The 14,155-nt window shown below is 39.9% G+C and overlaps 1 protein-coding gene across 1 annotated transcript in view; it reads left to right on the forward strand.

Annotated features, from left to right (window-relative positions):
* prdm16 (PR domain containing 16) overlaps positions 1-14,155 on the forward strand; it is a 172,646-nt gene that overhangs the window by 81,397 nt on the left and 77,094 nt on the right. Inside the window, 1 exon segment of the mRNA XM_085261087.1 lies at positions 10,353-10,400. Within this exon segment, the coding sequence (XP_085117213.1) occupies positions 10,353-10,400 (48 nt within the window).

Raw genomic sequence — 14,155 nt, forward strand, 5'->3', positions numbered from 1 at the left:
CCACCGGTTGCAGAGGTTCCTCCCCATACCCTGAATTTGGGGTCTGTTTCCCAAAAACTAAAAATCGTTACTGGCGCTGTCTCGTTTTTACCCATGCTCCTTTTCCTAGCCTGCTGCTCAGTACACATTGTGTTTTAATAAAGTGTGTGTAATAATATAAAATGTTTCTGTTTCAGCTTTTATCTTTCCAATGTCATTAACAAGCAGCTCAGTGACGGACACTCCCCACTCTATTTACGCATCTGCAGACTTATTCACTTAAGGCCCATCAGCTGCCACAGGCTTTATCTCGCCTTGCGATAACACTGTTAACAACAGTAATGCGTGGTGCAAAGGAGCCACTGGAACTGCCACTGTCGGGGTGAATAAGTGAGGTCAAGGGCTTTTAGCACCTGGTGATGTTGCTCCAGAAAGGCTCCAGCTCTGCTTTATGGTCATTATACTCCTGTGAAATGTGCAGCTTAGTTTTGTTTTTAAATCTCTTCTCTAAACCCTTCTCTGTTTCTGTGCTTTCCAGTGTTAGCAGAATTGGGAATAAGAAAAAAAGAAAACTTGATGGAACTCGGCAGGACTGAACGGTGCCTTTCCTCCCCACATGCCTTGGGGAAAACATTGGTGTTATTTTAAAAATCGCACTGTTAAAGATTAATGTGGGCCTTGAGGAGTGTGTCATCGTTCCTTAACGACAGGGCCGAGGCGCCGAATAAAGCCAACACTGTTCTGTCCCTCAGCCCAAGGACAGATAAGTTTCCTCTCGCTCCTGCTTTCCCTCGTCCTTTGTCCAGTGGCTCTCTCCCCCTAAATCATCTCCTGTAACTGCAAGGGCCAAAATGGGCAAAAACATTAATGACTGTTGGCTCCAAAATCTATTTCTTCTTTTGTCTTGGTCCCGGCTTTTTCTGTTATTTAAAATAGATGAACGAGTGGGTGCAGAATAGAATACATCCTGGCTTTGGGGATATAATAACAAAAAAAGAAGGTCAAGAAGCTATTTGCAAACATTTTCCAAGCTGATTGCTCTTGTTAGATGACTAATGGAAAGTCCCAGCTCTGAGTTGTGACTATGCAACTCCCCCAATAAAATCATCAGTCATCATCACATGGACAGGCCAGACAGTCAGACAGCTATAAACTAGGGTTCATAGACCAGAATGGCGCATCCTATCTGTACATATCGTACTAGGATGATCGTGCGGATGATGATGAAAAGCTCTACAAAAAAACAACAACTGTTTCACAGACATCGGTGAATAAAATGATAAGTGTGATAAGACCTGTGAGGTTTGATGGGTCTCATGTCTGAGGTGTGCAACTGGAACTTAGTGTCCCTTGCTGAAGGTTTGTGCTGATAACGGAAGTGCTCGATAAGCTGGGCAACATGAATCTTAGTGACAGAGATAGTCTCTCCTTCACTCTAATAGGGCTGTAAAAACTTGGCCTTATATGGCTTAGCTAATAAACTCATTTTTGATGAGCACGAAGGTCAGAGGAGTAGGTATTAATATTCACCTGCACAGAGGTGCATTTTCTCTTCAGCAGTCTGACTTAGGGGCTTATAATTGCTGGTATTGATCGAACAGTTTTTGGTTTATATTCAATAAGAGCAACTGAACTTTGGAATGACATGAGGTATCTGTCAGTTATTAAAATTTTACTTGGCAGCGTCTTGCACCACAAAGTCCACTCCTGTGCAGAGTTTTTTCCATTCAGCGCTGGGATAAGCAGTAGCATCGTATCATTGCTTTTGCAACATCATTACCCCACATTCTTTTGAAGTCTGATACCACGTGACACTTCAACTCATCTTGGGTTTTGATGGCAAAAACATCAGACAATGGCCTTTGTACAAGGGAGTGGAACTGCTACATTATCTCCAAACAGTTATATCTTATATCTTTGAGATGTCCACAAGGCCAAAACAACATGCCAGGCTGATGAAAGAGAAGCCAAAGATGTAACTGTATCACTGTCAAGCAGTGGTGGGCAGCATGTCTCACAACCTGCTTTTACCACCCATTACTTGTTTAACCCAGACAGACAAACTTTAGGTCAGCTGAGGGGGGAAAAAGGACAGCGGTGAATCATCTTACTACAATATTCTTGGACACTGCTGCTATAATTGAATTCATTAGCTTCATTAATCATAAGAGCTTGACATTTATTGTGGAGGTGATGGGTTAATCCTGTGGACTTAGAGACACTTCCTGAGGTGATAAATGTTGCTATCTCTCAGGAGCAAGGCTAAACAGAGTATGACTCCAGGAAGACAGAGAAGGAAAAAAAAGCCAGACAGAGCACAAGAGCCCCACAAAGGTGGCCATATAGCAAAAATCTGAGAGAGCAAATCGCTGAGTGCAGAAAAGTAGATGATTCTTTTCCACAACCCATTTAATCAGTCATATCTTGATGTTACCTTTGTGTTTTTAAAGTGCCACTGCTCTTCAGTTTGTTTTTCTTTTTCGTTATTTAGTAGACATAATTTTGTAGTCACCGTCTTCGTCATTTGGATCGTCGAGTGTGGTGATTTCTAAAATCCCCTGATAAAAAAAAAACTGCCCATGTAGTGAGTACAGAAAGACTATAGAGGCTTTTCAACCACTATTTAGAACATATGCAATTGCCAGATACTAAATTGCTGGTGAAATAAAAACATATGAAACTAAGAAAAGGATTTTGAGACCATTATTTGCACTTGGCAATCAAGTATGTTACCTTTTCTTTTTCTTTGTATAAGCCCTATGCTAAATTTCTGGCCACCATAGTAAAAGAAGTCATTTATAGCCAATATCTCCAGACAGTATCTTTTGGCAGTAGCAACTAGCTTAAGTGCTCTAGTCTTTATGTTTCCACCGTGTAAATAATCTGATTGGCCACCAAAAGAAATCACAAGGATAAACAACGTTCTAAGTTACAGTCCATTTGTTATACACAAATGCTTTTTGTGCTTTATCGTCACATCGTACTCAAAATAGCACAGATGCTAATAGCAGCCATTAAAACTATTAAGCTGCCATTATTATTGCTGGTATTTATATTGTGCACAAGCTTCAGTTAGGGATAATTGCGTTTGAATTTATTCGGTAAAAACTTACACACTTAAAAAAGCATTTTTTTTAATTCATTTGATGGATCTGTTTCTGTAAAAGAAAGGATATTCTTAACCAATGTGCAGCTTTTTCTTAGTCATTTCATTGTGTGTTTGTTGAAAAGTATATTAGCACAATAAAAACAAAGCCCTATACCATTTACTTTAGTCCTACTGATAACCTAAGACCTAAGTCTAAATGTCTTGGTAAACACAGAGGCCAGGACCACTACAAAATGACTACTCAGAGTAAAGACTGGCTCACAAATGTGTATACCCACACTAGATTGCACCGAAACTGCTGGAGGTGCTTGATAATTGATCTGGATTACTGTTAGTACTGTAATTATGTAGCCTAATTGTTCTAGTATGTGTATAATTTGTCACTGTTTGGTGCATCAGATCAAACATCATATTTCCAATGCAATTCCAAGGCACAAACAAACACTCTCATACTCTTGAACAGGAAATTCATGTTCAAGCCTTGTTTGTTTATCTGCCAGAGAAATCTCAGCAGCAAGTTACTTGGCGTAGCTGTGGCCTTCTCGGGCATCATCATAATCATCGTGTGTAGGACTCGACCTTGGTATAAACTCATGAAACCCTTAAAAAAGCCCCTACTTGTCTTAAGCATTTTCAAGGGGATGCCTCACTAAAATACACAGCACATATGAAAGCCAATATACAGACTTGTAAAATACACTTTTTCAAGCAAAAACTTGCTCAAAATGTCTTTCTGTTTTCCTCATTTTCTCCTGTCTTGCACTTTGTTGAATATCTGTCCACATGTAGTCCCCTTGTTTGAGCAAGCCTATTCTTTACATACATATACTGGGTTTAAAGTAATGAAATGAAAAGCTACCAAACCTATGCTGTTTATGCTGAAATATGCTTATGTTGTAAATATTTAGCCTGACCCTGATAAACTATATGCAATTTACTCGCCAGTTGTCAGTCATCACATGACAATATCTCAGTGGTTGCTGTCCAGAAAAGCCTTGATGTGATGAGAGATCTCCCTGTCTGTGTTTCTGTGCCCTTTTCTACCTACTAAAAGGAATTCCTGGTTTGAATTAGGGATTCATCTTGGCACTCGACGGAGGGACAGACAGTGTGGTCTGATATACGTAAATATACAAATTCAGTTTGTAAGGGGAAATGAAGATCTGAAACATGTGACACTGCTGAGCTGAATAGCAATATCAGATTTACGCCATGCATCGATGTAAACATTGAAATATGCACTCGATGTGTTTGCACTTTGCTCAGCTAAAATGAAAAGTATCTGTGGCATGACCTTTGATTGAATTTATATGCCCCAAGGTCAAGACTCTAAATCTTACCCCATAACCTTGTGCTTGCTAAGAGGCAATATGTGTCACAGAAAGAATGGGAGATCATAAGAAATAAAGCAATATGATTTTTCTTCCTGCTGCCACGTGTCGATAAACTGCAACCTTTATCAAAATGAATAGGGAAGACGCAATATATCATTATCTGAAAGGCATGTCACAGCAGCTGCCGATGCTGTGTAGGCAATCCTCTTAGGCCAAAAGGTAGGGTTATTTATTGGGTCTGAACCTTGCGGCTGTCACACCATCTGCTAGCAGAAGATCTATTGGCACGTCTTTATTCACTTATGATTATTACTGATCATCTGCCCAAATGACCTATCAATAAAGTGGAAGCCTAGCAGATAATTTATCTGTATGGTTCTGTCGATATAAGGTTCAGAATCAAAGGCCTTAAAAGGATAAGGGGTCTTGGACGTCAGATGATGAATGGTCGAACAAGGCGCCCATGAAAATATGGCCCTTTTAATAAATTTACAAAATCCAGCTCTCTTTCCTCCTCCCTCCACCTCCCTTTGCATTCCTTTTGCCCTCTTTTTCATGAAGTGAGCTTCTTTCCCAATTTCTGTTTGCTAAGTGCAAACCTCAATTTGAAACATCACTTTCCTACAAAGAAATGACTTCAAACTCTGCAATTGTATGAACGCAAATATTTGATCTGCTCAATCGTACTGAGTGTGGCATCTCGACTGCATGTCTAAGCAAGATCTGCGAATCATACAAGACACTGGAATGATGAGTCAAGCCTGTCCGGGGTCGGTGTAAACCTCTGCCAGTATATTTTCACTATGCCATTTTCTTCATAAATCACACAAAGACTCTCAGGACACACGGGGTCAACGCTTGTTCTGTAAATATCAGCCGCTTGTATTTGACAAGTAGCCGTGACTTTCCAGAGTCACACAATAGTTCTGAGTGTTTGCCTTCCAAATCTAACCTTTGTGCACTAATCTCTATCTCACCAACAGTTCTCAGTTCCGTCACAGGCCGCACCCTGACCCATCTGGGTGTAGGATTGGGTAACAGAGAGCTTTAACGCCATGCAATAAGTGTCTGATCTCCCTGATCCTTTTTTAGTTTTTACTTTTTTTCGTTTTTACTGATAAAGTGTGTAGTTTTCTCACATTAAGTTTAACAGAAAGTGTAAGTAACAATAGGTAATCAGTGGTTAATCTTTTATAGCGGCTAGAAAATGAAAGAACGGAGAAAGAGAGTGAAACTTTCCTATCAGCAGTGCCCCTGATGTTTGCCTTGGCCAAAGCACCTTAAGTCTTCCACTTATTAAAGGCATCATATTGTATCTGATGGACGCCCAGTTTCCTGGTATTTAGCAGTGTGAATTTCAGCCCTGTTTCCTCTTCTCCTTCCTTGGTCTTCAAACTTACCTACTTAATCTTTGTATGAAACCTCATTGTTGAGGTATGTTTTTAAGAAGTCATAGCCCTGGTCTTGTTTTAGGTCAACTGTCAAAGCCACTATCTCTGGGAAGTCCTGAAATAGCCACATTTTACCCCCTTTTAAAGAGCACGCCAGAGAAAGGACTTGGAACAACAAGCAGGCATTATCTGACTTGATGCTAAAAAGCAGACTCAGTCAGACAAGCATCCTTACTTAAGCAGTCTCTGGCAGGAAAGTGTAAAAGGTTCATTATCAGGGATTCCAAATGATAGCAAGAGACCACAGACAAAAAAAGCCCAAAAGGAGACTTTTTATCACTTCTTCTTTTGTTTTTTTCTTTTCTTTTCTTTTTTGGGGCAGTTGTGACATTTTATTGATTGTAGTGCAAATGTGCAACTGTGTGGGAGTCAGAAGAGTTAGATACATTTGTAGAGATTGTGTTTGACATGATGGTTAGTTCTGATTTTAAAGGCTCCAACAACTTTTTTGTTCTTTTCTTTTTTCTTTCTTTCTTTTTTTAAATTTCTTGCTCAATGAAAAAAATATGTTTTCTCAACAGCATATTATTCAACTCAACCCACAGTGAAAGACCGCTTCCTCTCCATCTGTACGTCAAAAAGATCAATAACATAACCAGGGCATTGCCACCACAACGAAACTCTCTCAATGTGCCAAGAAGCTCCAAAAGATCCCAATAAATGCGTAGCAAAACTTTCAATTTGTGGATTTCTTGGTGTGGCACTTGCAGCCAATGGGTTGTCAGTCAGGACCCTGGTTCAAAAAACCCTGAGGTTTGTTTGCTGCTGGTTCTTTTTGGAAACTTGTGGCTTTGTGACATCCTCAGCCCTCCATTGGGCCGTGTTACTGTATTGCCTCATATTATCCAGGGTTGAGGAGAATTGTTTTTGGCAACAGAATGCTAACATTTTCCTACGATGCAAACCTCCAAGTGAGGCCCTCTTCTTCTGCTCACTCCAATGGATGAGCAAGCTTTGTGAGGTCCTTCTCTACCATGGGAACCATGGGTACTTTTCTGATATCATACCAGTGAATTTTGTGACTATGAGAATAGTGTATGTTTCATTCTTTAAAAGACTGACTGTACATGCAAAGCATACATATGTGCCTTTATGGGCTCTATAAAGAGACCCTGTTTGGGGTTGTTGTGCTGTTTTTTTAATAGAATGATTTTACTCTGTCATGTGTTTTAGACTGTGACAGAGCTTGTAAAAACAATAAAGCGGTCCACTCACTGAGGGTCATGTTTTCTTTTGTCCACTTGGTCGTCATGTTCTGTCAATACGAATGATGCTAAGGTGGCGTTGAAAAACTCCTGACTCTGTCCAATAACAAAAGTTATGCTATGAAAAACTAATAATGGAGGGGTTTTCCCTCACAGCCAGGTCGAAAGCACACGCCACAGACACATAGTGTCACATGTACAAACACACACAGTTACGCATATTCCTAATGAGGGTCTGGACAGCTCTCGGTGGAAGGATTCTGCAGGTGGCTGCACTTTCATCAAGCCACGACTGGATTTGTTTATGTTTGAGGTCATATGGGCCAGAGAGAGACATTTGTGTGCCCAGACACACATTTTACACACTCTGTCTAATTACCCTCACTTCAGTGTTTTCTCTTTTCCATAAGACATATTGACATGTCAGCATTCAGCAGGCTAGATACAGAACAAATGGACAATTTTACCTCTCTCTGTGTGTAGTGGAAAATCTATCCCTCAACATAGGCCGGTCTGTATTTCGACCTGTCTCTTCAACCAAGAGTAAAGTCACTTTGAGGCAATGGTGACACGTGCAATAAATCATAGGTCTGCCAGTCAGTGGCCAATCACATTTTCCTTCCCTAATTAATAGCTTATTTATTTGTTTGGCAGAGTCCTGCTGCAAGGGTACAATATTCGTAGCGTGTGTTTGTCTGGTAAGTGTGTGAGGGTATTATGTGAGTCAGTGTGTACACACAACTTGCCAATGTTGAAAGAGCATCTCCACCTGTCTTTGTGAACTTTAGATCACAGAGTACCCTGTTAACCACTAATCTTTATATTTAACTTCCCCCAAAAAATGGGTCGCTTCACAATAGACAATCTACATTACAAATGCATAGAAATAAAATGCAAGGAAGCTTTATAATTAGTCGGCCATATTTCTGACAATGAGCTCAGTGTTTCTGGACTCAGAAGGGAGGTTTGGACGAAGGAGTGCCCACACAGTCCCGACCCCCAACCTAAAGCTGAAAGGCATTAAGGCATCAGTAAAACCACTCATGTCTGCTTGCATGTCTTCTAGAGTTTTAGGTTACTCTTGCACAATTTGATACACACACACACACTTGGCATGTAGCTGAGCAGAGCAGAGGGAAAGTCCAGAAATTGTCCTATAGCTGTTGAACGCCTGGTAGCATTTTAGATGACCCAGCCAAGCTGTTGGTTTTGTAAACTGTTGCAGCTGGTTTGGTGTATTACAAGAAATGGGACAGCACACTCCAAACTGCAGCCTCTCTCTCTTACACACTTTCTCTAGTTTACTGTCACTCTATTCCAATTTTTAAAGTTCACGAGCACTGCTTTTTTACCTCCCGGGCAGACGTAGAAATCGGATATCTTTCTTTCTAATAAATAGTCATGTTGAAATCATGTTAAAAAACTGACGAGGCCTGCTTTTGTTCCACAAAATTTTAAAAAATTGTCTGTTTATTTTGTGCCGGTTTGTGACCGCTTGTTCCTTTAAATCATGACGCTGGCATCTGTGGCTGCTTTTTTCATCAAGAATAAACTTTGTCGTGGTTTCTTTTTTTCATCCATATGTCCCTGTAATTTACTAAACCGAAATAATGAACATAAAATTTGATATACAAGAAATGCTTTATAATAAAAGAAAATTTAAAAAAACGCACAAAATTGGAGGATCAACAAAGTTTGTTCATTTTTCACAAACTTATGCTAGCATGCCTGTGACACAAGTTACCAAATCAGCAGGGACACTTATATTTTCATCTAGCAGCACAGTTTCTATGTGCACATTTTTAAAACAAGGGAGCTACAGTTACAAGTGAAAAATCTTCAATTTGATAGCATGTTTACTGTTGCTTTGTTTGGAGTGGATTTCACAGGAACAGGATGCGTCTGTAAAGGTTTAGATGATGTGTACAGTAAGTAGGTTGAAAACACTTTTGTAAGTGTCTGTGGTGTAATTACTACCATTTGGTGAGGCTTAGAAGCACATCCCTAGACAGCTTAATGTAGAAAACCATCGATTAAGGTACATCCGTGTGCATATGGGCCATCTGGTTCACTGTTTAGCAAGGGGGAGGGAGGGAAGAAGAAGAAAGAGTCAACTTTTCTGCTCTACTATGTACTAAAGTTCCTTTTTTTTCAATCTTAACTAAAGAATAAACAGTTGGAGAAACTCACAAGCTCTTTTTTTCCCTGAGGTTCAAGCAAGTGGGCATAACCTAAATCTCATGCACATAATTCATAATAACTTCCTGTGAATTACAGCGTTGTATTGAAAGGTGCATAAAAGACATCGCTGTGAGCCAGAATTTGAAGAATAGCTCCACAGTCTACATGGAGATTCCACAGCAGATAAATATCTCTTTTCCCATCACGGTGGGCCGCATTGGTTAAGGAAATACAAACTTTAATATGTCAGCTCTAATATAAGGGCAGCCAGTCTTGTCACAACGCCCAAACAACATGCATACTGTTAAAGGGCAGATGGGGAGGATAGTGAGCAGGAAAAGGAAGGTTCAGATATGCTTTAAGTCTGCACTTGGGGAAGTTTTATAGGCCTAATTTGACCTAAACTCAGTAAAGTACTATGCTGATCCTCAACTCCACCCCAAACTGCTCTGAAAACAGTCTGCATTTCTTCTTTGATCCTCATTTACCATCAATGGGCTTCAGAGAGGGAGAGAAAAAGACAGGCAAACTTAGAGAGACTCTGGGTTACCATTCTATGTGAAATGCCCTCTCACTGCAGCAGAGTAGCCCGATCTCTTCATCATTCCCCCACTTCCTTCATTTCCTCTAGCAGACACTGGGAGCATTCTACCACCCATCTGCCCCCAGTAAATATTGCTTGAAGGCTTAATTATACACACACACACTGACACACATACACACACACATAGATATTCTCAGTGAAATTTCCTGCAATGCTGAAGCGGAGAATTAACGTCAAATACGGGGTATTCATTCATCAGAATGTGTGCAGTGTTATGTTTGCTTCTGTGTGTGTTTTTGTGACCTCTTAGTCCATTATTATATCCCTCTGGTCACATTTGTAGCCCAGAGGGTGTATGTGTGTGATGAACTGCGAACACCCCGTGCTTTTGTCATCAAGCACCGACGGTCAAACCTTATTTGAAGTGCTGGAATTGATGTTTTCTTTTAATGCTTTGACAAATGTATTTGACTCTCAATCAAAATCAAAACTTGTCTGGCACACTGAAAAGATATGTATATTATATATGTTTTTGTGTTTGCTTTGCAGATGATGAATGACCATGAGGATGACTCCCCTGATAGCTGCATCAAAAAGGTAGGATAGTTATAAATCGTTATACTGCTGTGCAACCCGGATCACTCCCTGAATAACTATTTTGCTGGTTTTTACCAATTAATCAAAACTATCAGATTTCTTGGAGGATGAAGTAATAAACTGGCATTTTGTAGCAGTCACAGAAAAGTGGGTCTTCTATTCCACATTTGACTGTGTTTGTGGGATCTAAAAAAAATCACTGGCCTCTGTGTGAGGTCATGTGAGCTTATATTTTATTGCAAGAACCTCCACTAGCAATTTTTTTAAAGCATGTTGCCCATCAGTAATGTCCGTCTATGTAGTGCACTGCAACTGCATTCATTGGCTAGCGTTTAAGTGCCTAAAGCCTTTATTATCACTGAAGACTGAACAACAGTGATCTGCATTCTAAGAAACCCTCTCTTCACTCAGATAAAAAAGACTGACGCGCACACACACAGACACACACACAAACACACTATGACCGATACGTCTCATTGACCAGTCAGTGACCACTTTATGAGGTGATAAATTTATTGAAGAGGCTGGGCAGTTTGATTTTATGACCAGTGTCACTAGGTCAACAAAGAACAGCAAGAGAGTTCATGTCCATCTAATGGTCCATGAAAGAACAATGGCTTCTGGAGAGGGCACGCTCTTTCTGAGAAATACTAAAGCCATTGCAGGCATAGCCAACTCAAGTCAGTGACCGAGTAGTCGGAATCAGTTATTGAAAAACCAACAGCAGTAAGTTATATTGTTTAGCAATATATATTTACAGTATCCCACCAAAACAAGCAAAACCCACTGAGAGCTGAATTTTTTTTTTGCCTTTAGATTGCTTGAACTTGTGTTATAGTAGCTCTCAGATCTTTGAGATGGCATTGCTGCAACATTTATTATATTTTTACCTTTGTGTTATCTTACATGACAAAATGGTCAAATATGAGTAGGCTGCTTTTTTAATATAAAAATCTGACTACCTTTGAATAAGTAATTGTGGAAGAGGACTGAACATCTGCATGGCAAAATTTACTTCAAGTCTTTTTAGTGCAGTTTATAATTATGGCTCTTAGAAAAGAAATATGAAATAAGTGTACTCATTTGCATTTCAGGTCAAGGGTCCTGTTGCTGTGGCATCTATAAACAGGCAGGCATGTAAATCACTGACTGCTTGGTTGATTTGAAATCCTACATTAGTCAATGAGCTTATTTTAAGAGTTGACCGCAAGTGGTTTGGGCTGTTCCGTCTTCCCCACATGTTCGTACAATGTGGAAAAACCTACTTGGTTTTATAAACTACCAACCACCTTCCACATAAGAGTGACCCATGCACTCCAGTCAGCATTCAGCAGGCACACACACACTCACATGCTTAGGCGTTTGCATACATGCAGTGATAGGAGCATAGAGTTTTAATGTGTATACACTGAGGCTCACACAGATGACAGAACACAGGCTTACAACATGCCTACCTATGGTTAATAAAAAAAGACCAACAGACACACGCACAAAAACACACTGGCCACATCTCATTATGCAGTGTGTGAGTTGCGGTGGGCCCTCATCGGGCGGTGGCAGACCACATGCCTGTTATGAATATGAATGAAATTATGCATGAGCCATTCCTTATGACATGACTCATTCATCTGCATGCAGTCACACACAAACAGAGGGCACGCACGCATGCACGCACACACAAACACCAGCTTCTTTTGCCTCTACTGTGTCATTACCATTGCTATGCTTGATTAAGGCAGAATTTTAATTTAGTCGTAACTTGTGAATAAACTAGTTCATTGCAGAGAAATGTGTTTGCATAACTGCGGGTTATTAGTTCTCATTTGTTACACTGCGCCACATTCCAGCGAACAGAGTTGTAGTTATGTATATCTATCTATCTATCTATCTATCTATCTATCTATCTATCTATCTATCTATCTATCTATCTATCTATCTATCTATCTATCTATCTATCTATCTATCTATCTATATGTATATATATGTATATGTTATATATAGTAATGCATATCTACATACTGCCACTGTGTGTATTATTGCGTTACCGTTAACGATTTCAGATTATTTTGTATTGGCAGGTTACCAGCCCCTGCACAAAATGGGCAGAAGTGTATGACTTAAAGAATAAGATGAGAATATGACTCACTTTTGGTTCTTTGGATCGTGTAATTTTATGGTAATTTTGCATAGTAATATATGACTTTCTTTTTTGTAGAAAACTATGCAGCAAATAAAAATTAGATTAACAAAATAAATGAAATTTCAAGAAAAATAAAAGCACAAATAGATCAGAAAAGAAAAAATCTAAATCAGCACACGCTCTCTCACATTGCAAGAGATTTAATAGTAACCCTACTGTAATCTTATATAGAAATATAAATTAAGTTTGTCCTTTCCTTGTGCTAACATTCCAGTTAAATTTCATATTAATGTGTCAGTCTCAAAGATGAGTAAAGGCTAGAGGGAGGCACCATTAGAGCCAGGGATAAGGCAGGGGATAAAATAGAAGCAAAGATAATACTGCAGCTTCTTTCTTCCACTTACTAAAAGCTGCTCAGTGCTGACCTTATAGCTGTGTGTGTGTGTGTGTGTGTGTGTGTGTGTGTGTGTGTGTGTGTGTGTGTGTGTGTGTGTGTGTGTCTGTGAGTGTCGATGTATGTATGTATGACGTTTTTTACTGGCTTCCATGCATGCATCTTTACACCACAGACACACACGGCAAATAAAAAGGTCTGTTATCTGAATCCCTCCTTTGCTTACTCTCTCCATCTTCTTCCATTCATTTTATCCATCTCTTTTTCTCGACACATAGGATGGTGTTGTTGTAGCTATAGATTGCTATCAGGGGCTATTGGTGATAGGATCAGGGATTGTTTGGCTTGGTCTGGTCTGGCTATACAAAACAGGACTATCTCTCTGTTTAGCTGTCTAGGCCCTGCTTATGTATATTCCCTTTCACACACACTCATACACTTAAGTGTATGTGTGTGTGTGTGTGTGTGTGGACATTAATAGGGTATTGGAGGACTTGTGTTTCTTTTTGGATTTCTTGGATTTAAGGGTGGTAGTTAGATACGGAGCAGGGGGAAAGACCACAGTCTGTGCAGTGTGTGCGTGTTCGTCTGTCTGTGGGTCTCTGTGTGTGTTAATCCTCATCTTCAGAAGAGCGCTGCTGTCCACACCGACGTGTGTAAACACTCCAGCAGATCAGATGGCAGATAATGACTTCCAGATAGACACCCTCCATTCAACCAGCAGAGAAAATCAATGAGCACTGATTGCTTTTTTCCCAAGACGATCATCTCCCCCGAAGGGCTACTATCTATCTCTCTCTCTTTCTATCTCTCTTTCTCTCTCAATTTCTCTGTCTCTCTCGCCAAGACCCATTCATTCACCTCTCAATACCACTGAGATTGAATCAATTCGCACTGCTTTTCACAGGGGATTTTCTGTGAAACGATACAGGGAAATATCTGTTTAAGACGATCTCTTAAATCTGTTACTCTCCTTGTCGCTCTTCCTCTCTTTTTTGTCTGACAATAGGTGGGCACAGTCACCTAATGTATCAATATTGCATTGATGCATTCCTCATAGTGAAACATGTCTTCATTCTGTGCTCGGCAGGGACCCTCATATATACTTTTATTCACACTTAAGCACCAGACTTTATTTAATCTGCAGGGTAAATGCAGTTTGCAAATTGGAATATGACATGGGTTGACATGAACTTTGACCTAGTAGGTTTTTCCCATTCC

This window comes from Mchenga conophoros, linkage group LG20, assembly GCF_057382185.1.
Source record: "Mchenga conophoros isolate Kocher_MC1m ecotype Shallow Benthic linkage group LG20, M_conophoros_male_GT1.1, whole genome shotgun sequence".
Classification (NCBI taxonomy): Eukaryota; Metazoa; Chordata; class Actinopteri; order Cichliformes; family Cichlidae; genus Mchenga; species Mchenga conophoros.